General features: G+C 44.9%; 1 protein-coding gene across 4 annotated transcripts in view; it reads left to right on the top strand.

Annotated features, from left to right (window-relative positions):
* The window catches only part of Tnik (TRAF2 and NCK interacting kinase), a 406,558-nt gene that overhangs the window by 299,094 nt on the left and 80,831 nt on the right, over positions 1-26,633 (top strand). For all 4 annotated transcript variants that reach the window (XM_050142093.1, XM_050142094.1, XM_050142096.1 and 1 more), the window contains 3 exons: positions 2,956-3,131; positions 8,870-8,936; positions 15,643-15,847. In XM_050142093.1, coding sequence (XP_049998050.1) covers positions 2,956-3,131; positions 8,870-8,936; positions 15,643-15,847 — 448 coding nt within the window. The remainder of the gene's footprint in view (positions 1-2,955; positions 3,132-8,869; positions 8,937-15,642; positions 15,848-26,633) is intronic.

Here is a 26,633-nt window from a genome sequence, read left to right as displayed (position 1 = left end):
CAGTTGTTCTCAGCTCAGATGCACTGTAAACCCATACAGCTTCATATACATACATATATATATTATATATACATACATATATATATATATAAATCTTTAAACTCCTGGTGATCCTCCTGCCTCAGCCTTTCAAGTTGCTGCGATTTGGGGAATGTGCCAACACATTGGACATGAGAATGTGTTTTAAGTGAGCAACATTATCTCTTCAGCTTTATAGAACACAGTCCATTATCTCTGTCATTCGGATGCCCAGCCATTCTCTGCGAGGCCCTTCCCTCTAGCAGAGCTCTGGAAAGGGAACTCTCACAGCTGGCTCTGCTAAGGGAGCATTGCTAACACACAGTTCTAGTTCTGCCTGCAGAACTGGAGGCTTTTCTGGCTTTTTTTATTTTTGGTTGTTTTGTTTTCAGATGTCAGTGTCAGAGAAAGGAATGCACAGTCTATTGAGGTCTGGATCTCATTTCTCAAATTGGATGTGATTGCTTTTATTTATCACCCTCTAATTAATAGCAGAGCACAATAAAAGAACCAAGCACTTCTTCCTAGCTGCCAGTGAGTGAGAGAACTGTCTCATTCCTTGTGAATATTTAATAGCTCTGTCATAAGTCGCTTTTGTTTTCATCTTTTTGATGCAGATTTTCCTGCCCACAGCAGCCCTGTATGGAATTTGCCAGGTTTGCTACTGTTTTTTGAGCTTAGTGTTATAGTTCCCAGTTTATTCTTTAGATGAGTCTTTTTTCAATATTTTTATTTGATTGATCTGAGAAAGAAAATCATACTATTCCTTGCAACCAATCTCTCTCTATGTCTCTCTCTCTCTCTCTCTCTCTCTCTCTCTCTCTCTCTCTCTCTCTCCCTCTGTGTGTGTGTGTGTGTGTGTGTGTGTGTGTGTAGTATACATATATGGGCTAGAGCACATGCACATTTGCACACACATATTTGGAAGCCAAAAGACAGTGTCGGGTGACTTCCTCAATCCCTTTCATCTCACAGTTGAGACTGTCTCTCACAGAACCTGGAACTTACTAACAGGTTAGACTATTAGCTCTGTAAGTTAGCTCCAAGGATCTGCCTGTCTTGTGCCCCATTCCCAACAGAGGGATTCTAGGTGCACATCACCATTCTAGCTGTGCACATGGATGCTAGAGGTGCACACCGCCATTCTAGCTGTGCACATGGATGCTAGAGGTGCACACCGCCGCTCTAGCTGTGCACATGGATGCTAGAGGTGCACACCACCATTCTAGCTGTGCACATGGATGCTAGAGGTGCACACCGCCATTCTAGCTGTGCACATGGATGCTAGAGGTGCACACCGCCGCTCTAGCTGTGCAATGGATGCTAGCGGCCCAAATGCAGGTCCTTGTGCTTGCACAGCAAGCACTTTATCCACCGAGCCATCTCCCCAGTCCCCAGACCTCCCTTTAGGCTCCTCACAAGCACAGATTGGGATGCAGCCAGAACACACTGTTGTCAGGCACATCCATGTGTATGTCCGTGCATTCATCCACTGTACGTGTAGTGCAGGTAGTTTGCTCACAATGTGACAATGACTTGGGCACTTCCTGGCACGTCTGAAAACTTCCAGTAAAAAAGAATGGAGTTTGGGCTGGAGGTCACCAAAGCAGGTATATGGATAGTTCTGTTCTCACTATTTCTAGTTCATGACATAGCCAACCCGAATTTATCTGTGAGACAGGCAGTAGCTAAGGATGCTACATTGCTTTTAGATGGATGCGAGATACTTTATAAATGTATACATAATTTAGAAATGTAAGAAGAAAATATATTATTTGAAAAAACGTAGCATAAGGTAAGAAGCAGAGAATATCCTAAATGTATTCTCTCTGAAATTATTTTCATTGCATATGTAATATATAGTAAGCATTCTCTGTGTGTATATGTGTGTGAGTGTGTGCATGTGTGAGTGTGTGTGTTAGTGTGTAGGCACGCACATGCCATAGTGCACGTGCAGAGGTCAGGGGACAACTTTCAGGAGTTGGTTCTCTCATCCACATTGTTGATGCAGGTCTCTCCTGACGCTGGTGTCTTCTACTCCACGACCCTCAGTGTCAGGAGACATCCTTTAAGTCTCCCCCACCTCCCTCTAGGGCTAGGATAGCAGCTGCTCAGTACCCACCAGGCTTTACCTGCTGAGCCTTCTCCCAGCCCTTGCACTTGGATGCTGGAGGACATGCTACACATGATATTCTGTGTGCGGAAGACACTTCTAGAGCCTGAACTACATACATTTCTGGGAAATGTCCCTGTTGGGGAATTTGAGAAAGGCATCCTTCTGGGATCCTAAGTGAAGCCACAGGAGGGTGACAGAGAGCAAAAGGAAATGGCTGAGTAGGCAAGCTGCTCAGGTATCAGGGGTCCCACTGAGTTGTTTATGGAGAGCTCCCAAGGCATCTGGGAAGCAGGGGACTTCATTACTTCTGACTCTGATTCACTCCTGGAAACTTCCTGCAGTAACACACATGCCCCACCCACAGTTCCTGGCTCCAGTCCACAGTTACTTCAGCTGCCTTGGGGCCTTGCCACCCTGATTACCTGTGTGGTATCTGCCTCCAGGCCTTCCCTGCTCCCAGACCTTCTTAGCGTAGAGTTTATCTAGGAGGAAGCCGGGCTTTCTAGGAGTCATAGATAAAGTGCTGCTTGCTTCCCACAGAGGTCATTTCCTCTTGATTCCTCCCAACCTTTTGTGTAAGGGACTGTTCCCTGTGTGACTGTGTTCCCATGCATATAATAACTACCATATGTTACCTTATATGTATGCTGATTGTGATTTGACCATTAAACTTTATTGAGGTTGGTTTGTGATTGGATGATCCCTGTACTCACAGTATGGCCATTTCTTTTTTTCCTTTTTAAGGCCATATTTCAAAAGATGTATTTGCTTTTCTTTTATGTTGTCATTTTATCTGCGAGTTCATCTCTTTTGTTTGGCAGGTCAAAAAAATTCCAGTCATTTATTGAGAGCTGCTTGGTAAAGAATCACAGCCAGCGACCAGCCACGGAACAGCTGATGAAGCATCCATTCATTCGAGACCAACCTAATGAGAGGCAGGTCCGCATTCAGCTGAAGGACCATATCGACAGGACAAAGAAGAAGCGGGGAGAAAAAGGTTCGCTGAACATTTGTATTTCTGAGAAGGAAACAAAAGACAGTGTTATTCTTTTGGGTGAGGGACGGCCTGGTAGATCACAGCCTTGGGCATTGGTGGAATGAAATCACTGAAGGCAAATCTCCATGGAAAAAATTGGCCTGTGGCAACAGCCCCTCTTCTAGGCAGCAAACAAAGCCATGCTAGTGACACTCCAAGCTCGTAAATGACAAGTGATTTATCTTAACTCAAATGAATATTCACATTTCAAACAGTGACATCTACACATGGCAGACAACCTACAGAATTCATCTAGCTGACATTTTTTTCTGTATTGACAGCCATCAGCATTTATGTCTCTGTGCTCCAAGATCTGTTTCTAATTCAGTCGTGGAGAACTCAGACAGAACTCCTCGCTGGGTCAGTCAGAGAGGATCACTAGGTTGCCAGGCTAGTGGCAGGCATCAGATTTTGAGCCAAAGGTCCTGAGGTGCACTTCTTCATTTCGTAGATGCACAAATTCCTCTCCCATATTCTTCTCTGTGCCATGGAGAGCACAGGAGCCCAGATTTGAGACACTGGGACCATGCCCAAGTTGTTGGAATGGTGGCTTACAGCTGCGTGTTCTGGTGCAGGACTTGTGGCCAGCTGAGCATAAGGTAGGGAGGATGAGAAGCTCAAGGTCTAACAGGAGTTCTAGGGAGGCCAGAAACTAGAGGAGGTTGGTGTACTAGACCAGAGGCCAGAGTAGGTAGATGTGCTAGACCAGAGGCCAGAGTAGGTAGATGTGCTAGACCAGAGGCCAGAGTAGGTGAGTGTGCTAGACCAGAGGCCAAAGTAGGTGGGTGTGCTAGACCAGAGGCCAAAGTAGGTGGGTGTACTTTTCCCAGTTCCTTCTTCTCCTCCCCCTCCCCTGTCCTTAGTACAGGGCAGCAGACAGAAGGTAGCAGACAGCACAAGATGGAAGCCTCTCACTGTGTAAATGTTGTTTCTTTGTAATAACAAAGCAGCAACAAGTATGAGGAGAGGCATGGAGGTGGGAAACAGACTGGATTGACTGGTAGCACCAGCAGTAGCCAGGGAGGTGGACAACTCTTCAGCAACCCTTCAAGAAAATGGCTCTTGCTTCATCAGCCAGTTTCAGGGACTCCGAAAGAGTTCAGTTTGCTGAGACAGAAGTGGGAGGTTGTGAGGCCTCCATTTCCAGTGTTGGTCAATAGGCACAAGATGTTTATGAGGTCCCAAAGACCAGACCAGCCGGAGCTGCTAGACCCGAAAATAAAGCTGTTTTGGAAAGATCTTGATCTCTGACTTTTCAACAACTCCTTGTCATTTTAGTCTTGGACCATGCATGCCATTAAGTGAAATGTCAAAACCGCACTTGAGAGCATTATATCAAATATACAGCCATTAAGTACCTATTCTTTAAGAGGGAGTTTATATGTATATACTGAGTAGGCTGAATAGTCTGACTGCTTTAAGGTTCAGATTCTGGGTTCAGATTCCAACTCTAACTCTGTTATGTGAAATTCACCCCATGTTGACAGAGGTTTCTGTCCCCTCTGATCCCTAAAGAAACACACAGAGGTCTACATTAATTATAAACTGGCTTCTTTTTTTTTTTTTTTTTTTTTGGTTTTTCGAGGCAGGGTTTCTCTGTGGTTTTGGAGCCTGTCCTGGAACTAGCTCTTGTAGACCAGACTGGTCTCGAACTCACAGAGATCCGCCTGCCTCTGCCTCCCAAGGTGTGCGCCACCACCGCCTGGCTCAGCTCAGGCTTCTTATTAACTAATTCTTACATCTTAAATTAGCCCATTATTGTCTATGTTGGCCATGTGGCTTGGTACCTTTTATCAGTGAGGCATTCTCATCTTGCTTCCTCTGTGATGACTGCAGGCTGAATTTACCTCTTCCCAGAATTCTCCTGTTCTTGTCACCCACCTTTACTTCGTGCCTGGTTACCCTGCCTATACTTCCTGCCTGGCTACTGGCCAGTCAGCGTTTTATTAAAACAATACAAGACCATTGTTCCACAGCAACCCCAGTTTTCTCATCCCTTAAAAAAAGGACTGGGCAACCACAATGACATAATAACTTCCTGCCTAGCATCATTGCAAAGACTGAAGAAGATAATGTATGTAAAATGCTTACTACTGTATCTAGTACATAGTTAAACTTTGGCACTCACTCTTAGTCTATTCTTTTTTGACCCATCACTTTTGGGAACTATTCAAGGGACCTTCTGATGATTCAGTGAATAAAATTGGGGAAAATTTGTGTTTTAGGTTGTTTTCAAATTTTGGTGCCACAAATACTGAAATGTAACATAGAAATTGTGGTTCCATCATGATTGGAAGGCTACTTCATTCTCTGTAGTGTGGAAAAGCAGGGAACCTGGAGCTAAGTACATGGCAAGGGCTGTATCAAAATGAAAGGAATCAGGATTACTCCTTGGACTTAAATCTACCAGAATCATAGTTTTGGTCTTATTTTTGTCTATTTCCAAAGGAGAATATTAGATCAGACAAACTCTCAATCTGAATAAATGATTTGATTTGATCTCTCACATTCTAAAAATACCTATTGATTTTTTTAATTTATTAAATTAAAAAAATACTAATCTAAATTTTCACTCCTTTCCTTCCTCCCATTACCTCCACATACCCTTCAACCCTACCACCATCTAATCCTAAGAGAGAGTAAGGCACATTGCTTTGTGGAAGGTCCCTACTATGTCTAGGCTGAGCAAGGTATACATCCAAAGAGAATAGGATCTCAAAAAGCCAGTACATGCAGTAGATACAAATCCCAGTGCCACTGTCAGTGACCCCTCAATCTGCCCCAGCCATGAAACTGTCAACCACATTCAGAGGGACTAGTTTGGTCCTATGGTTGTTCCTTCCCAGTCCAGTTGGAGTTGGTGAGCTCCCATTAGCTCAGGTAAACTGTTTCAGTGGATGAACCCATCATGGTCTTGACCTCTTTGCTCATATTCTCATTCCTTTCACTCTTCAAGTGGATCTTGGGAGCTCACTCCAGTGTTCTGATGTGGGTCTCTGCCTCTGTTTCCATCTGTTGTTGGATGAAGTTTCTATGGTGATATTTAAGATAATCATCAGTCTGACTAGAAGGCAAGTCAAGATTGGGCCCCCTCTTCTCTATTGCTTAAGGTCTTAGCTGGAGTCAGCCTTGTGGATTCCTAGGAATTTCTCTAGAGCCAGATTTCTGCTAATCATCTAATAGCTGACTCAATCAAGATATCTCTTTCCTTGCTCTCACCTCTGTTCTTACTCCATCTCAACTATCCCATTCCCTCAAGTTCTCCTCAACCTTTCCCTTCTCCCCTCCTCTTCTCCTTCTACCCTCTCTTCTCCCCTGCCCCCGATGCTTCCAATTTCTTCAGGCGATCTTGTCTGTTTCCAATTTCCAGGTGGTTTATATATGTTTTTCTTTGCCTGCATGAATTTGTGAGTGCCATCTGCATGCAGTGCCCTTGGTGGCCTGAAGAGGGCATCAGATTCCCCTGGAACTGGAGTTGCAGGTGGTTGTGAGCCCTCCAATGTAGATGAGAATCAAACCCAGGTCCTCTGCAAGAGCAGCACATGCTCTTATTTGTTGAGACATCTCTTCAGGCCCTCTCACATTAATAATAATAATAATAATATTTGTTTAATTTGTATGTATGAGTGTTCTGCCTTTATGTACATATGTATACTCCTTATGTTTATGGTACCACAGAGTCTAGAAGAGGGCATCAGATGCCATGGAACATGAGTTCCAGATGTATAGTACCCACAGAGTCTAGAAGAGGGTATCAGATCCTGTGGAACAGGAGTTCCAGATGTATAGTATCCACAGAGTCTAGAAGCAAGCATCAGATCCTGTGGAACAGGAGTTCCAGATGTATAGTATCCACAGAGTCTAGAAGAGGGCATCAGATCCTGTGGAACAGGAGTTCCAGATGTATAGTATCCACAGAATCTAGAAGCAAGCATCAGATCCGGTGGAACAGGAGTTCTAGATGGTTGTGAGACACCATGTGTGCTGGGAATCAATCCTGGTCCTCCAGAAGGTGGTCTTAACTGCTGAGCCACCTCTCCAGCTCAAATCTCCTTTTCATTTTTTTTAACCTTTCCATTAGATCTCTTTATGACTAGCTTTTGGTAGAACTGAAGAGTTTTATTTTTCTGCTGTATATGACCTATAGTGCAAAGGGAATCCAGCTCAAACCTGAAAAAAATGTTAAAATCGGAAAGACGGGCAAGTTAAAGGTTTACATTAGAGAACAGATGAGATTGGTGTGACCGTGTGCTTCTTTGTTCACTAGAGCTTCCTTCATTCGGGAAAACCAAACACTGCTTTTCCATTGTGAGAACTCACTTTTTCAATATGAGGTACAGACATTCGATTGCAGGTTCTTTACGTTTGGTGAAAACATTCTTTAAAAACAGGCAGCCTGAGAACTTGCTGCTCACCTCATGTGTGAGACTTGCTTGACATTTATACAGTACACACAAACTCATCCCATTTCCCTTTCCTTCATTCTCTGATATCTGCATAGAATTTTAGCCAATCTGATTTTCTTCTAAATACTGCCTCCTAATGGAAATATAGCAAAATTGCAGTTTCAGTCCTGTTGAATGTCTTCGGGCTAATAATTAATAACCCACAAAGAAGTGACAGTCCTGTGGCTTCTTGTTTCACTTCAACGCTTCTCCAAGGGCTTCTCACACCTATAGAGAAGTACTGAGCACAGCACCGGGAGTCACTGTATCCCGGTGGCCTTGATTTCACAATCTGCTTTCCCACATCCAGACACCTGCCTTCTCAGGACTCGCTGTTCCTTGAGCCTACAATGCTAGTTAGGGACAGCCTCAGTGGGGACACATCGTTCACAATGTCATTTTCCTGTCCTGCCAGCTCAGCACCTCCTCAGTGCTCACTACTCCCATCCTCCATTCTGAGCAAGGGGAGACAGCTGCTCCCCAATCTCACTTCCCATTGCCTTGTGTGTGCTTCTGCATGGGATGGAATGTGTTAGGGGAGACTTTGGTTTTCACATTGAACCATTTCAATATTTTCTAAATATACATCCCAGATGGACCTTTTATTAATATAAAGATGTTGTAAGTTTGCAATCTGACTACCTCCCTTATTTTAGAGGACTGTTATTGTAAGTAAATGAGAGAACAAATCTGAAACATTTAACTCTAATTGCTCACATATGAGATGCCCACCAGAACATTCGTTTCCTGTTTTTATAGCCATGGAAATGACGGTCTTGTATTCCTGCTTGAGTCTTTCTCATTGTATACTGATAATGTTTAAAGCAAATATTCAATCCTATTATTATACATTAAGTTGTTTATTATGTTACTAAATTAAATGAATGTTCCTAGTGAATCAACCACATTTACCTATTCTTTAAAAAAAAACAACAGGAGTGGGATTAAATTTAGGACTCCCTGCACTCCCCATGTTGTAAGCTTTTAGTATAGATTAGTGTTGAGATCATGTGTTGCTACCAAGTAGAACCCATTATACATGCTTTTGTGTGTGTATTCTCCTATGCTAGCTCATGCCACCCCTGTCACAGACAGGTGAGTCATGTATTTCAGCTCCACCATCTCATGGGATTGGGGCTACAGATGCCGTCCATTGACACAGTGCTGCGGCTCCTGGACGCTGATGAAGCAGGGGTGGTTTGTTCTGAGCACCAGCACCATCTTCTATACTAACCCTCTGTGCTCTCTCTCCAGATGAGACTGAGTATGAATACAGTGGAAGTGAGGAGGAAGAGGAAGAGAACGACTCCGGGGAACCCAGGTATGAGGAAGGTTAGGCCTTCTGATGACCCGTCTGGAGCGGGCTTGCTCAAATCACACTCTCCTTTGGATTTATTGCTCTTGTCTGAAGGAACGCACCAGGAGTTAATGTATCACCCTACAATACTCATTAATGTGTGAAATTTTCCCTAGGCAGACTCTTACAATGCAGAAATCAGCATATTCTTTATCTTATCCACCAAGAGGAATGGCCTGTATTCTTGACCTTGTTTCCTCGTACATGTAAATATGGAATAGGAAGGAAGCAATTTCTTGGCTAGCACAGTGCTGAAAGTGTTTAAAATTGTGACTTTGGAGAGAGCTAAGTGACATTTCCAGATTAGAGTCGTTCAGCTTCTGTCATCCCTCTTGGAAGCCTTTCAGGTGGCCATGGCTACTGACGTGTGTCCTGGTATTTCACATGAACCACGGCTGGAGGAGGTGATTCTAGAAGATCAAACTGTCCTCCAGAGGTGAACCCTGGTGGAAACATCCCCACCATTCCTGTTGTCCCCTGGAACCCAGTGCTCTTTAATGTCGCTGTCTCCACATTTGGAGGCTTGCTTGGTTTTGAGCCCCATTCCTTCCATCTGTATTTATGGGTAACTGAGGCTGGTGTGCTCATGGCGCTGGGGTTCCCTGTAGTGAAAGTGTTCCAAGGGCAGCTGCTCTGTGCACCCCATGGACCATGCACTGGTAATTGTGGAGAAAATGAACAAGCAGAAAGGTCGTTGGGAATGACGGGCCTATGGCCTCCGGGGTGTCTAGCCCTCGGATTGCAGCGTAAGGAGCAGGTGCTTCCTCACTGACAGTGTTCTGTTCTGCCGAGGGACCACGCTGCCGAAATAAGCTAGAGACAGCGTTTTTCCTCTTCTTCCTTCCTTCCTTCCTTCCTTCCTTCCTTCCTTCCTTCCTTCCTTCTTTCCTTTCTTCCTGCCTGCCTCCCTCTTTCCTTCCCTCCCTCCCTCCATTCTTCCCTCCTTTCCTCCCCTGTGCATGTTGATGTGTGAGGGGAGCATATGCGGCTACATGTGGAGACAATCCTAGCCTGCTGTATAGTTGCTGTGTTAAAACACTGACCAAAAGCAACTTGGGGAGGAAAGGGTTTATTCTGGAATGCAGATTGTAGTTCATCATGGAGAGACGTCAAAGCAGGGACTGAAGCAGAGACCATGGAGAAATGTTGGTTACTGGCTTGTTCCCCGTGGCTTGCTCAGTCTGCTTTCTTACACAACCTAGGACCACCTGCCCACACTGGGCCCTAATCCCCCACAGGCACGCCTAGTGGTCAGTCTGATAATGCCAATTCTTCAGCTAAGGTTCGCTCCTCCCAGGTGACCCTAACTTGTATCAGGTTGACAAAAATTAGCCAGCATAGACTTTAAAGGACAACCTCAGCTATCATTCATCAAGCATTATCTTGTTTTTGTATATATGTGAAATATATGCATATGTATATATATAAATGATTTTTTCATATGTTATATTCTTTTCAATACACACACACACATATATATACATATATGAAATGACTTATTTCATGTTACATTCTGATAGTTTCCCTCACCCACCTCCTTCCAGATCCTCTTCATCCACCCAACTCCATGCTCTTTCTTTCTCTTTCTCTCTTTAGAAAACAGGCAAATAAGACAATGACCCAAAAAAATATCAAAAAGAAAAGAGCTCAAGAAATACAAAAACAAATCAAAGCAAAAAAAACCATAAAAGCACAAAATCAAAACATAATATACAAGCTAAAGGCCAGGAAGGCAAAAATGCTTAAACAAAGTAAAATGAGGCAACAATCTAACACAGTCCCATGGAGCTCAGCTTTGTGTTTTGAACAAGGGCTCCCGTGGCCTGGCTCACGGGCTAGGCTAGGCCAACTGCCCAGTGAGCTTTTGGGATCCTGTGGTCTCCCCTTCCAGCACTGAGATTGTGAACAATTGCCACCACAGCCAGCTATTTAATGAGGTCCCCACATTGCATGGAAATGCTTTACTGAATGACAATGTTGTTCCAGCTTCTTGTTGTCTTTTGATGTCAGCAATTCTCCACCCGTGGGTCGCGACCCCTTTGGTGGTCACGTATCAAATATCATACATATCAAATATTTACACTTCAATTTATACCAGTAGCAAAATTACAGTTATGAAACAGCAAAGAAATGATTTTATGACTGGGAGTCAGCGCCACGTGAGGAGCAAGCTGTATTAGGGTTGCAGCATTGGGAAGGTGAGACCTCCTCCTGTCCTAACCCAACTTGAACCTGACAAGCTCGGTTCTTGTTAAGCCACCCTGAGAGGTTGGGACTGAGCTCACAAGGCCGTTAGTTTTTCTCTCTCATCTGCCACAGGATTTCTCAAGGCTAAAGACCGAAGGAGAATACTTTTCTTCCATCAGAACATGTTAGCTGCCCCCACTTGAGATGCATAAAGACAATGGCCATCAAACTGTGCCATACAAAATGAACCATTCTTTAGCGCCACGGGCCCTATTCCCTGCTGTCAGAGAAGCCACACTTGACCTCCAGTCCAGATGGCTGTGTCAGGCTGATGCTGTTCTTTGAATATCTGAGAGATCCAAGCTTCCCAGGACTTTCAGTGTGTCAGGGGTCACTTGGTGAGCCACCAGCTATAATTATAACATGTTGTTATATCATGGGGAAGATTATGCACCAAGTCCCATTTTTTGAATGAGTCTAACTAGTCATCTTGAAATCCTAAATCGTAGAGAAAGCTGATGGTTTTCACATTTTAGACATGAGGCAATAAATAGCTCAGGAGTATCACCAGGTCATACACAGAGTTAGCAACTGAGTCATTAATATAACTGCAGTCTTCTGGTATTAGTTCAGCATCAGCTGAGATTAGTGGGGCATCCTTGTCTGCGTGTGGCATTGGGTCCCCAACCTCATCAGCTTTGTTCACAGCATTTGGCTTATGTGTACAAGCACCAGTGTTTGGAAGTTGCTTTAGAGTTTTACACAGACACTAAGTTGTAGAGGGGTTCCCAGGAGACTCCCAAACTGCCCAACGTGTGCTCTCAGGGAAGCTCTTGACCTTCCCTTTGGCAATATCTGGCACAGATTCTAACAGCTCACCAAAACCAACCTGAGACACTTGTCTACTGCCAACAACCTGCCCTGCATCCCGAAACTCTCATTCCTCTTGTCATCACTGTCACCAGCAGACCAAATGAAAATGCAAGCCATTCCTCACCCTGCACATTAGATCTTTCCACAGACTTCGTGTTGAGGTTTATCCCACTGCTCCCTGCTGGGTCAAGCCTCCACCAGGAAACATGGCTAGCTTTGCTCTCCTGTCCATGCAGACTACAGTCCACTTGGAAGCCAGTGTTACAACTCAGCCGACAGCCTTTGTAGGCATGGCTCCCACGTCCACCTGTGTCCTTGATGGTCTGTCTCTGCTCACTCTTGCTCCACACTCCTTCTCGTTGCTTCTGCCTCTGGAGGAAAGGGAAAGACCAGAGACCAGTTCTAGGACAAGACCAGCCTGTTTCCATCAAAGTCTAAATTTGCTTGCCCTTCTGCCTGGAGCAGCCTTTTTCTCCATCACCTCTCACCTCCCTGGAGTGGGCTTTCTGATCCTTATTTCAGCTCCTGGCCACTGTAAAGTTTAATCCTTCTGTCTTAGTTAGGGTTTCTATTGCTGTGAAGAGACACCATGATCATAACAACTCTTCTAAAGGAGAAAGCATTGATTTGGGGTGGCTTGCAGTTTCAGAGGTTTAGTCCATTTTCATCATGATGAGGCATGTTAGCATGCAGGCAAACATGGTGCTGGAGCAGGAGCTGAGAGTCCTACATCTTGCATATCAACAGGAAGTGGTCTGTCTCACTGGGTGTAGTTTGAGCATAGGAGACCTCAAAGTCCCTACAGTGACACACTTCCTCCAATAAGACCACACCTACTCCAGCAAGGTCACACCTCCCTTTAGTGCCTCCCCCATTACAGGGCCATATTCTTTCAACCACCGCACCTATAAACCATCATTTCTGTATTCTCTATGAATATTTTCTATTTTATTTCTGATAATTTGCCTGTCCCTCTTTCTCACAAGAAAGCAACTGTAGAAAGAAAATGTGTTTATCTGTTATAGGGGTTTTCTGGATTCTTCTCAGAGGAAGGAATTCTGTAGAGGAACAGTTCTAACGGAAGTTTACACCACAAGACAAAGTGAACAATCTGAGGAGAGTTTGGAGTGGGCTGTCCCAAAGGATGGCAGCACTGTGGGGTCTATCTTGTGGATTTTAAGGAATTTCTTAGGAATATCTATGAGGGAGATGGTATATTCACGGGGCAAAGTGAGACTTTTTTATTCTCCAATCACGGTAGGCCAAGTCTTCCTTCTCAGTATTTCTCCCTGAAATCCTCTAGAAAACCCCATTGAAGGGGTGTCAAAACCATAATGTAAAGAATTATACTGAAGCTGAGATCTTTTGAGGGTTCAGACCCTTTGCTGTTGCACATGTGTGGAGAAATCTCCTGGCACCTTAATTTTTGATATTTCAGTACAGTCTGTCAGGTGTTCTGGTCATCATATGCCTAGGACATTAGTGAGTGGCTGTGGGGTTTTTGTAGAGGAGGGATGTTCATGTCAGTGCACATGTGTATATAGTTATGAGTGGGGTAAACATCTCAACCAAGGGTACCATCCTCCAGAAATAACCTTGTTTATAGAGACAAGGTAACCTATTGCCCTGGGGCTTGCACAGTAGGCCAAGCTCTCTGGCAAATGAACCTCAGGAATCCACTTGCCTGCCTCTCCCCAGCACTGGGGTCACAAATGCACACTCAGCATTTTATGTGTATTCACTCATTTTATGAGTTTGTGTGATGAGCACTTGCTACCTCCACACCCCAAGCTATGGTGTTTTGGGTTACCTCATGCCTACCCCCTTTTGGAGACTAGCCAGGATCCATCATTGTGATGCTCATAGTGTTGGCCACTTATAAAGTGAGGCAGATTTGTGAAAGCTTGGATTTCACAATAGACCACAGTAGTCCAGTTGGACACACAGAATGGAAATGGGCTGATGTTCAGAACTCTATCCTCTGAGCTCCAACCCGCATTTCTGTTTTCTACTGAATATCTGGCTGGTGCGATCTCCCTACACCCTGTCCTGGTACCTGTGACACAGAATTATGAGTTTATTTTAGGTAGAAAACTTTTTACTAAAATTCAAGTCAGTGGTTCTCAGCCTTCCTTATCTTGTGACCCTTTATACAGCCCCTCATGTTGCGATGAGCCCCAACCATAAAGTTATTTTTGTTGCTACTTCATAACTGTAATTTTGCTACTGTTATAAATGTAAATTCTGAAATGCAGTATACCTAATATGTAACCCCTATGAAAGGGTCATTTCACCTCCAAAGGTGTTGTGACCCACAGTGGAAACCACTGATTCAATGTGCTTGGTTTAAATAAACCTATGGGAGCCATCCTCCTCCATTGCCCTGATAGATGCCCATGAAGAACCAGAGATAGTAGCTTTCAGTTAGATTAGCACTGGGAAGTCTGGGACCACCAATATTAATGCTTCACTTTATTCTCTCTCTCTCTCTCTCTCTCTCTCTCTCTCTCTCTCTCTCTCTCTCCCTGCGCGCGTGCGTGTGCACACACACACACACAGATACACAGACATGCACATGCATGTGAGCCCATGTACACTTAAACCTACTATGTTAAACATAACCTAGAACTCAGTCTCCTCAAGTACAGTCCTCAGCCTACACTTTGTGACAAGAACCATTCCCTTCAACAGAGGTGTATTGAGACAAGCCCTGGGCATAGTGGACTGCACAAACTTGCAACCTATTGCCCTGGGGCTTGCACAGTAGGCCAAGCTTTCAACCTTATCTTAAACATTGGTTCTCCTGGTGCATTGCATCTTCCCCTAAGCAGCGTGACCTCTGCCTATTGGGCCTTGGGATAAGCTGTCAAGGAGGTGCATATGAGAGCTTTTGCTCCTAGGAATTGAGTAAGGCCCCTCTTACTCTATTGCTCTCTTTCTTTGTGTGTGTGTGTGTGTGTGTGTGTGTGTGTATGTACATGCACTTGTGTTTGGGTTGTGCTGCATTGTATGTGCATGCATGCATGTGTGCACAGGATGCATGTGCCTAGCTGTCAGAGAACAACCTCTGACATGGGTCTTTCCTTCCACCATCTTGGAGACAGAGTGTCTCATTGTAAGCTGCTATGCACACCAGGCTAGCTGGCCTCCAAACTTCTGGAATCCTCTGCCTTGCATCTTCCCAAAGGAAGGCAGTATTACAGTATTACAGACACATGTGCTATTGGACCCAGCTTTCTTTGGGGGCTCTGGGAATAATAACTCAGGCTCATGCTGCTGTAGCAATCTCTTTAACCATTGATCCATCTCCATAGCCCCTGATATCTGTATATCTATATATCTTATATGTAGGGATAAGCTTGCCTATGGCTTGGGGCTTGCACACTCATTAGAGTGTTATGAAGCACATCCTTGCCATGCACTGTGCAGAGAGTAGTGTGGACAGTCCTAGAGAAGGATGTGATATTCCTTTAGGGAGAGAGATAGTATATGTATGGAATAGTCATCTTGAAACAGGAGCAAAGCCTGTTCGCCCACATCCTCCCCCAGGACCCACAGTTGTGATGACCCTCATCACATGAGGCCTTCCCGTGTTCTTTTCTGTCCACAGCTCCATTCTGAACCTGCCAGGGGAGTCAACACTGCGGCGAGACTTCCTGAGACTGCAATTGGCCAACAAGGAGCGCTCAGAGGCCCTGCGGCGGCAACAGCTGGAACAGCAGCAGCGCGAGAATGAAGAACACAAGCGGCAGCTGCTGGCTGAGCGCCAGAAGCGCATCGAGGAGCAGAAGGAACAGAGGCGGAGGCTGGAGGAGGTGCGTACCACCAGGGCCACCACTGCCGCCTCGGGCTTGGCACCACCTGGCCGGTGCACATGCTTTTTGACCACATCTTACAAAAAACACTTCCCTCACTTTCAGAATAGGGTCATGACTTCACCCCTCCATCCATCTATGCCTCTTAGTCTTTTCTTGACCATCTTATTAAGACACCATCTCTCTTCTTGCTGGAATGTTCTATTGCTTATCTCTATTGACAGGGCTCTTACCAACTTCAGACATCCTATATACAAGTCAAGTTCTTCATTGGAATGGACATGGGCGTCTTTTCTCCCCTGGCCTTCTTTAGTGCCTAACTAAATAGCATGTAACATATATTAGATACCTCAGGAATATTTGTGGAATGAGTAAATTAACATGAAAATTACTGAGCTAAGGATGAAGGCAAACGAAACTAACTAAACCACTAACTAACTACACCACGGTTGGTGGGCAGGTAAGCAAACGCCAAATAAGTAAAAACAGACCCTTTTAAAAGCGTCTTAATTCTCTTCTGGCACTGGGAGCCGTGTTCCTCATGCACCCTTCCTGCAGCTGGCAGGCAAGAACTGCTTTCAGCAGCCGATGTTACTGTCGTCTGCACAGGAAACCTCATCACTGACCAGGGTCTCTTGGAGGTTACATGCCACACAAGGGTCTCACCCGTAGTCATTGGGGAAATTGGGAGGCGAATGAGAGGGTCCCTAACTGTGTGGGAGGAGGGTGGTAATGTTAGGGGTCTCCCTATTCCAGTCTGCTCCCTGCTCATGGGCTCCCTTGTTTTGCTTTTGAAAATGGCTTGCTACAGAGTTGAGAGGGCCGGGGCTGCCTGATCGGATCACATTTAACAACCCATCATGGTTCAGGTTCCCTCATTTACGTCTAGGAGGACTTCAGGGCTTCAGGGTTACTCTCCAGTAAATCCTGGCAACCCTGTCAAGCCTCAGACATTGTTTTCAGACCTTCAACAACAGTAACCCTCTACATGTAGAGTGATTTGTTGACTGGGTGACTTTGTACAAGCTCCCCGGCAGGAAAGTGCTTGTGTGTGGAATCCCACACATCATTTTCTCTCGTGAATTCCTGCTTGTTTTTCCATTTTCCTTCCTCTGTCCATGCTATGAGATGTCTGAGATTTCCACCTTTATTTATCAAGTGACTGAGTGATGGTCTCAGAGATTGGGAAGCACCGCCCACACAACATTTGACAGGAGACAATGAGGACTGAATGTGAGCAAAATCCGTGAGATATGTATATAAAATGCTGTGGCAAAAGCCATTATTCTGTGTGCATGCTTTTAAGTGTGTAAAATTAAACAGAAAAGAGATGGAAAACAGAAAGGCCAGTAGCTGCAGAGCAAGGCTGCACGCTGGTCTCTCAGATCCCTGTGTCCGGGGTGTGCCTGAGACAGGTATGAACTGGAACCTGAGCTATAATCCTCAGAAGTGGACTTTGAGACCACTGTCATCAGGGCATAATATGCTCTCCAATCTGCATGTAAGTTTCAGACACTCCTGTAAAAGATCCCCACCCCAGAAGATATATAAAGTCCCTGCTTTCTTCTGTTCAGAGTGTGGTGGGTGGAGGCCCTGTGGTGGAGGGTAGCCAAGTGTACCTGTAAGGTGTAGAAGTGACCTCTGGTTGCTCCCAGGGTGCAGACACAGAGTCTTAGATTCTGGTAGCTGGGCTGAGCTCTCACTGCCTGCAAGCTGCCCAGGCAGCTCTTACACTGGCCTCCAGCCAAGGGTCACAGTTTCCTTTAATCTCTCAGACCTTTGGAATACCATAGACTCTGCTCCTTAGACTTAAGACCTGCTCCTTCTGGGTGGACCAAACCCTCTGCTGAACTGAATATCATCTGTCCTCTGTCCTGCTTTTCTTGGTGGAGCATGTCCCAGGTTCCCGCTTCCCGGGGGTATCACAGTCTCCACTACTTAAGCTCCATCTGGTTACTGGTTTGTTCTTGGTTGCAGACCAAAGACGCTCACCTTGTATGTAGCCCTAGAAGATCCACACTACCAAGCTCATAAGCATGTAAAATTTGCAAGATTCTGACCTTGTGAAGAGCAGATGTGTGGCCTTGTGCATTTTTAAAATGTTTGTGTGTCTGTGTATGTGTTAATATTCATGTGGATGTTTACATGGGAGTGTGCACGTCCTTGTGTGTATATGTATTACAGGTCAGGACAGAACCTCAAGTGGTACTCATCAGGCTTGGCCCATCATTTTTTCTGGTGATGGGTTTTCTCACTGTCTGAAACTTGCTGAGTAGCCTAGGCTGACCGGCCAGGAAGCCCCAGGGACCTTCCTGCCTCCACCTGCCCAGTGCTGGCTTTAAAAATATGTACCAGGATGTCCAGCATTTTTATGTGTGTTCTGGGGATTGAACTCAGGTCCTCTTTCTTATAGAGCAAGCACTTTACTCACTGAGCTTGTTCTCCAAACCCAGTTGGTTTGTTTGACACCTGAGCTCTCGGCTGTCGGACTCAGGTGCTTAGTCAGTACGTGTAAGCAGAGACTGCTCATTCATTTCCCAGCCACCTGGACCCAAATAATCACACAGAAACTATATTAATTATAGCACTGTTTGGCCTATTAGCTCAGTCTTCTTAGTAACTAACTCTTATATCTTAAGTGAACCCATGTCTATTAATTTATGTTTTACCACGAGGCTTGTGATTTGTTACCTCTTGAGCTGCCTCATGGCATCTGCCTCCTTCGGCAACTACATGGTGTCTCTGTCTCTGCCTTCTTTCTCCCTGTATCTTTGTTTGGACTTCCCACCTAGCTATATTCTGCCCTGCCATATGCCAAAGCAGCTTCTTTATTAGCCAGTGGTAATAAACCATATTCACAGCATGCAGAGGGGAATCCCACATCAAGTATAAAGTCTTCCCTGATGGTAGCTCAAGATGAAGTCATGTTTCAAGTTCAGGTACTTGGCTACAGAGTCTATGTTTCAAGTTGCTGTTCTTTATATCCTAGCGCTGTCCTGTATCTCTATGGTATTTTGCTCTCACAGCTGATACTCTCTGAACCATGGCAAAGCAGCTGTACTCAGGAGGCCTCCAGCTTTGAGCTAGGTTCTCCTTCACACACCAAGCCAGAGCTACTGAAAGGCCTCCTTTTCGGCGGCAGTTACAGGAGCCTCTTCCATGGGTGTGAATAAGGCACTGTGCCCAGAGGGACCCACCCTGAGGTCCCAGCCCGAATGGAAGGGATCTGGAAGCATGAGGGCGTGAACCCTCTGCTGTGTGGTAGGCAGTTTGAACTGGGCTTCTCAGAAGATTTGGGAGCACGTGGATTTGGTCTGTTACACTGGCTTTATCTCTGTCCTTTTGGACCTTTATCTTGCCCTAGATATATTCAACCAGCAACCCACAGACAGGTACATGAGGCCACATGCAGCCCGGAATTGCTATGACCGTGGCCCAAGCAACTTACTTAAAACATTCAATTTTTGTGTGATTTTTTTCTGACTCTTTTGTGGTGTTGTCAAGAATAAACTCTGTAGATGTCAACTTTGTCTCATAATATTAAATGCTATAGCTTAAGAGAAGAAATCAAATTGTGACCTAATGATTGACTGTAAGTATTGAACCTGCATATCAACAATCCTTGCCACCAAACAGTCCCCTCCTGTGTCCCTGTCCTTATCTGCTATCCTAACCTGTGGCAAACACTTGTGACCTCGGGCTGCATGGGCACATAGAAACTGTGGAAGTCTGCAGTTCTGTTTGAGAACTGGAATTGGGAAATATATTCCCAATTCCAGAATAAAGGTCTCCCAGCTGCCTACTTTGTAGGTATCACAGGAATGGTAGACTGGAGCTCTTGTACTTGGTGACCTCAGATGTCACCAAGAGTCCCTAAGGGATGCTTTGTAGGCATTCTGCTTTGGCCATGTGCCTGTGTGGATATGGTTAGGATCTAATGAGTACGGGTAATTCTCAGAAGGACTTTGACTATAGCTGAATGTAGTCATAGATTACTTAGAAAAAGGGCATGGCCTGTAGCTGATTAAATAGTGGGGAGCAGTCCAGTTTTGACCGGTTGTTGCAGTAAAATGTGTAAGTTAGTTCCAGGAGCTTGCTGAAACTCAGCCAAAATGAGTCAGTTCCTTACTGGTGGCAAAGCTGTAGAGGGATCCTCTCCTAGTTTTTTCTGACTCAGTACGAATTTTATTGCTCAGCTGGAACAATCCCTACCCATGGCACTCTGCACCAGAGTCGAATGGCCTTTGGAGGGGCTGAGACCCTGCTTTGATAACAGAGTAATGAGTTTAGATCAGGTCTCTGGGGTTGATTGATCTTGCATAAGAATTTTGGAATAAGAACAGTGATGTATTTCAACTTGCTAGGAGTATTTTATAACTCCTTTCAATTGGAATATTGTTAAGTCACAGACTGGATCAAGCTAACCCTAGGAGCTGTTGCTGTTAGCCCGTCCTCTACCCTGCATCGTGTGAGTGACCAAGCTTGCTATCCCCATTGACGTCGTCCTGAAGACAAACCAGGGAAATGGAGACTTAGATATGGCCATCAGGGGGACAGATCTCCTCAAAGACACATCCCGTCTGCAAGGAGATTCACCTGATGCTTAGGTTTGGGAAAACTTCATATTTCGGTGTTCCTTCATTCTCTGCCTGCCTGTGCTCATGTCTGCTCATAGTGTTCACTTTTCTGTCAGGATCAGAGCCCAGGTTCACAGCAGCTGTGTGGCTGGAACCCACATTTAGAGGAGACACTGAGACAAGCAGCTGTTCTTAGAATCTAGTTTCTTCCCAATGTAGAGAAGGGAAGCTACATTCCTCTTTAAGAGTCTCTCTGTGCTGGACCTTCCTGCCGTATCAGTAGGAAAATGCCTTGCTTCAAAGCCTAATTACCCAATCTTGCTCCCTAGAGCCCAAATGGAAAGAACCAGCTCCCACAATGACCTTTGACCCTCCCCCATGCACCACAGCACAATGACAAACACACACTCACACACTCACTACGCAGGCGTCACTCCCCTTCAGACAATGAAGTAGAAGGCTATTGAGAAGGATGTAGTATTTCAATCAGCAGCATTAACTAAAGGAACCAAATGTGTTGGCCCTCACCTCTCATCTCAGTACTTGGCAGTCAGAGGCAGGAGGATTGCTATGAGTTCAAGGTCAGCTCACAATGCATTTCAAGACCCTATCTCAAAGGCAAAACACAAACGATTCAGCCCCGGATCCTCATGTGCCAAGGCCAGGATACCTGCTTTCCTTCTTAATGGTGTGACTGAGGACATTCTTTAGCTTCCCTTTGCCTCAGTTTCCTCGCTTCTAACACTCAGGGCAGCGATAGCATCTTGTGCAGCTATTAACCCAGTAGTTCCCAGAAACCTCGAGCATATTGCCAATGCGCCAAGTTCCGGGGGCAGTAACTGTTGCTGCTCTGAATAAAAGCCAGAGGAATTTTCCAGCGTTTGCACTTCTTCCTGCACACGGTGAAACCTTGGGTGTACTGAAATAAACGTGTAGAAGGCAAGCACCTTTCCCTGCCCCTTCAGAATGTGGTGGGAAGGAAAAACAGTCTGGTAGGCGGGGATGGGAGTAAACTACACCACTCTGTACGCCTGGAAGCCGGGTGTAATCCAATTCTGTGGTCTTGGGAAGTTTACTTAACCTTGCGGAACCTCGGCTTCCTTACGTGTATGTTCAGCAAAATCATATTGACTTCGGAGGCTTACTGTGGGAATTGTGTGACAAACATAGGCACAAGGTTTAATCCTATGCCTGACGCAAGAAATAGGTGAAGATTTGTGTACGAATGTTTTGTGTATTCTAGAACAATGAGAGTCCAAGTCACCAAGGATTATTTATTTTATTTTTATAGAGAGTATTTGTTTTTATTCTATTTTCACTAATGTGCCTTCCCTGATCACCCCTTTGTGGTGACCTTTCTCTTTGTATCATTTGACCTTCTGCCTGCTGTCAGCCGTCAGAAGGAGCTGGCCTGCTCAGCATGGGGCAGCGTACCTAGGGCGCACCTTGCTTAGTAGGGCCGCCTGCCACCTCGGGAAGTCTGTTTTTGTCAGTGGAACCCATAGGACTTTCTGAAGCTCTGTCCTTTGAAAGATAATCTTACCTAATTTTTTTTTTCTGTCATTGTCTTGGTTTTGTATTTGTCGTTCGGATAAAACACCTGACTGAAAGCATCTTGGGGGAAATAGAGGCTTGCCTTCATGCTGCAGACTTTCATTGAGGTGAAAAAAAGAAAAGCAGAAACTCAAAACAGTTGGCCCAATTAAATCTGTAATCAAGAGCAGAAAGAGATAAACACAGCCATGCTGCCTACTGACTAGGTTGCTTATTCTTAGCTACGCTTCTTCACCTCCCCAGTCCAGGCCCATCTGTGCAGGGAATGGTGCTGCCTAGAGAGAGTGGTCTTCCCACATCAGCCAAAAGACAAGACAGTCCTCCAGAAACATGTTAATCTCATATAGGCAGTCCCTCGCCTGAGGCCCCCTCTCAGGTGGTCTCTAAGTTGCGGCAAGTTGACATTTAAAACTAACCACCACAATCGTTAAGTACAATCCTTTTGTCACTGCCATTGAGTGGTTATTTGAAGACTTGTCCAAGATGTAAGCAAGCGCCACAAGAGAGAAATCTTGTCAGGTCTGAGCAATAAGCTTCGGCCATTAGAGACACAGAACCTTAGTGCTTATTTTGAAGATGGACATGGTCAGCTTTGCTGTCAACCTCCACCCTGCCATTTTCTGCCTTAGTCATCTTGAGCAAACCCTGATTATTTTTCTTCATCAGCTTATAATTTATACAATTGGATAATAATCATTTGTGACATTGAGTTAACTCATTAAAAGCATTTTTAACAGTGTCTGGTGATCCCGGGGCATGGTAGCATGTGCCATAACAGTATCTGGTGATAGCAGGGCACGGTGGCATGTACCTTAACAGTATCTGGTGGTCTCTGGGCAAAGTGGCATATGCCTGTAATTCAGCACTTAGCAGAAAGAAGCAGAATTATCAAGGGTAATATAGTATACATAGTTGAGGCCAGTCTGGGCTAAACAAGACCATGTCTCAAAAGACAAGCAAGGAAGGGTAGGGTGCCCCACTACTCAGCGAGTCCCCAGAGAACTCGATTTTGAAGCAGAAGGTCTGACTTTGTGTGCAGTTCCTCCGAGTCCTGTGGGGGGAAGATTTTAAACCCTATGCCGAGGTTAGAGATGCTGATGACATGTGACCTATCTTCTCACACCCTTCCTGTGCTTTCTCAGAATGCAGAGAACTGCCTATTATCCGGTACCTACAGCATTTCATGTTACAAAACAAGATTAGAGTCAGACAGGACAGGTGATACCCCTTGGTGTGTCTAGCGTGCCTTTGTTACACGCATGCAGATTTAGTAACAAAAGTCTGACTGAACAAGGCATCAGGGTTCACAGGCCTGACCGCCATCATCCCCAGTCTTCTCGCAGCCTCTTTTGTTATGGCTAGTCCATGTGTCTTGGATTTCACAGTTTCCTTAGTTACGCCTTGCCTTGGGTAGATGTACAACAGAGAGGTTTCATTGGCACATTTGTTGACATGCCATTGAAATGAGAATGTTTTCATTTCTACTGGTTTTCTTCAGTGAGCAGCCCGAGTAGACACCACCTGGACAATGAGCTCAGCCAACTGTTCTTTAAAAGCAAGACTGGCTCTGACAGCGTTCCTCAGATGGACTCGCCCGCTGCCTCCTCGCAAACCGTGGCTGTGGCAGCACATTCCTGTTTTAACAGTTCCTAAGATTGGAAAATCTATCTTGTTATTGATTCAGCCCTTGTGATATTGCTACATCTAAATACATTCTGCCACATACCTAAAATGCCTTCAACATCTCCTTTCTACAGGGGATCTGATAGAGCACCTTGGGTGTCAGCACAGACAGCCTGGAATGGCCCTCTCTGTGAATGCAGCATCACAAACTCATTCATAATGCGCTTGTTCCCATAGCAATCGGTCCCAGGGTCTCTCACGAGGGCTTTGGAATGTCAGGGCGGGAATGGAAGGGTTTTTTCTGCACTTGACAGTTATGATGAACTCCAGAGCCTTGTGTATTAAGGGTGACCACTATGGCATTCTGGTTCCTCTGTGTGGTGCCTGGGGAAGACCTAATATCTGTTCCTGGGGAAACTGAGGTCTGGAGATAACAAGGGGCTCATGAATAATCACACTGACTACCATTCATAGCAGAGACAGGATTAGATTTCTTCATCAAGCTTGCTCAAGGCAAAAAAAATCAGCCTAGAACATTCTTTTCCCCCTTTGTTCGTAAAAGAGCAGCCTGCACGTGGATACTTGGGGAGCTTAGCTATGGGCTGTCTGCTGAACAAAAAGTGCCCTTCAGCAGAGATGAGGTTTTCTTCTGGCCACGGATTGGATCAAATGTAGAAAAGTTCTTTCTAGCCTGTCCAGTTTTTTCCCCATGCTCTCTGGTCACTGTTACTCTGAAAAGGGGGAAAAAGCTAGGGTCAAGGCAGGGAAGAGAAAGCCGGCAAAAACACAAGTTATCTTCGACTTGGTGTGCATGCACATGCCACGACTAGGCAGAGCATATGCCCTGGCTATCCACTTACCAAGGTCCAGACTCCGGTAAGATGCTGGTCTGGGTGCTGTGGTTGCCTTATCTGTGCAATGGAGTTTTAGGTGTATCCGTCTCAAAAGAAGAGGAAATTTTATGAGTTAATAGGCATAAGAGCCTTAGAAATGTACGTGATACCACAAGAGGTACAAAGATCACAGAACTTTGATCCTATTATTTGGCATTGTTATTCATTTCATTCTTTTTATTACACTGTTGCATTATAACATCAGAGGTGCCAGGCCACGTCATCATTCTTGTGCCCTACCTGTAAAAAAAGAAGAAGAAGGAGAAGAAGAAGAAAAGAAAGAAAGAAAGAAAGAAAGGAAGGAAGGAAGGAAGGAAGGAAGGAAGGAAGGAAGGAAGGAAGGATGCTTAGCACTCCACCTGTAATTGCAAGGCACAGTGCCCTCATTTTAAATGATCTTTCCCAAACTACAGCTTGGGCCAATGCTGTGCAGACACAGAATCTCCAGATATGTGTCAATGCCTTCATCACAAGTACAGCTCCCGGGAAGCTTGAGGTGAACAGTTCTGGTTAAAGTAAGGAGCATATGTGGTGTGTGGCCAACAAAAAGGACCACGATAGCCCTTTCGTTGGAAGCACCTTTGATCACAGAGCCCCTGAGCTGAGGGGATGGTTTGAGACACTTCCTGCGGAGAAGGATATGATCCCACAGCAGCTGCTTCCCAGTCCTCCAGAGGACAACCCTCTCGCCACTTCCAGGAGATCACTCTGGAACTTTCCAAGGGCAGTCCAGCATTCTGCATATCTCTTTCTTTCCGAATCTTTGTTTTTACTTTGTAACACAGCACATCCTTGCTCTGACGTGTGGGGCTACTGCATTAAAAGTTTAGGTGATGATATCTAACTCAACATATAACACTGACTAATCCATTACATGTTTATAGAGAACATATTTCTGACCCAGTTTTTTTTTAATTTTTTTATTGATTTTATTGAGCTATACATTTTTTTGCTCCCCTCCCTCCCTCCTCCACTTTTACCTTCTCCCATGGTCCCCATACTCCCAATTTACTCAGGCGTTCTTGTCTTTTTCTACTTCCCATGTAGATTAGAGCCATGTATGTCTCTCTTAGGGTCCTCATTGTTGTCTAGGTTCTCTGGGATTGTGAATCATACATAGGCTGTTTTTCTTTGCTTTATGTCTGAAACACACTTATGAGTGAGTGAGTACACATGATAATTGTCTTTCTGGGTCTGGGTTACCTCACTCAATGTGATGTTTTCTAGCTCCATCCATTTTCCTGCAAAATTCAAGATGTCGTTATTTTTTTTCTGATGTGTAGTAATCGATTGTTTAAATGTACCACATTTTCCTTATCCATACTTTGATGAAGGGGCATTTAGGTTGTTTCCGGGTTCTGGCTATGACAAACAAAGTTGAGCACATGTCCTTGTGGCACGATTGAGCATCCTTTGGGTATATACCCAAAAGTGGTATTGCTGGGTCTTGATAAAGGTTGTTTCCTAATTTTCTGAGAAATTGCCACACTGACGTCTAAAGGGGCTGTATCAGTTTGCACTCCCACCAGCAATGGAAGAGTGTTTCCTTTACCCCGTATCCGCTCCAACATAAGTTGTCATCAGTGTTTTTGGTCTTGGCCATTCTTACAGGTGTCAGATGGTATCTCAGAGTTGTTTTGATTTGCATTTCTCTGATGGCTTAGGATGTTGAATATTTTCTTAAGTGTCTTTCAACCATTTTAGAGTCCTCTGTTGAGAGTTTTCTATTTAGGTCCATATCCCATTTTTATTTTTTACTGGATTATTTGTTTTTTTTGATGACCAATTTCTTGAGTTCTTTGTATATTTTGGAGATCAGTCCTCTGTCTGATGTGGGGTTGGTGAAGGTCTTTTCCTAATCTGTAGGCTATCGTTTTATCTTGTTGACCATGTCCTTTGCTTTACAGAAGCTTCTCAGTTTCAGGAGGTCCCATTTACTAATTGTTTCTCTCAGCATCTGTGCTGCTGGGGTTATATTTAGGAAGTGTTTTTCTATGCCAATGCGTTCAAGTGTACTTCCCACTTTCTCTTCTGTAAGGTTCAGTGTGGTTGGCTCTCTGTTGAGGTCTTTGATCCCTCTGGACTTGAGTTTTGTGTGTGGTGATAGATATGGCTGACCCGGTATTCCTTCTCCAAGCT

Source organism: Alexandromys fortis, unplaced genomic scaffold, assembly GCF_014885135.2.
Source record: "Alexandromys fortis isolate MF-2015 unplaced genomic scaffold, M_Fortis_MF-2015_v1.1 scaffold_41, whole genome shotgun sequence".
Taxonomy (NCBI): domain Eukaryota; kingdom Metazoa; phylum Chordata; class Mammalia; order Rodentia; family Cricetidae; genus Alexandromys; species Alexandromys fortis.
The sequence above is the reverse complement of the archived record's forward strand: the minus strand, read 5'-3'. Positions and strand labels throughout refer to the sequence as shown.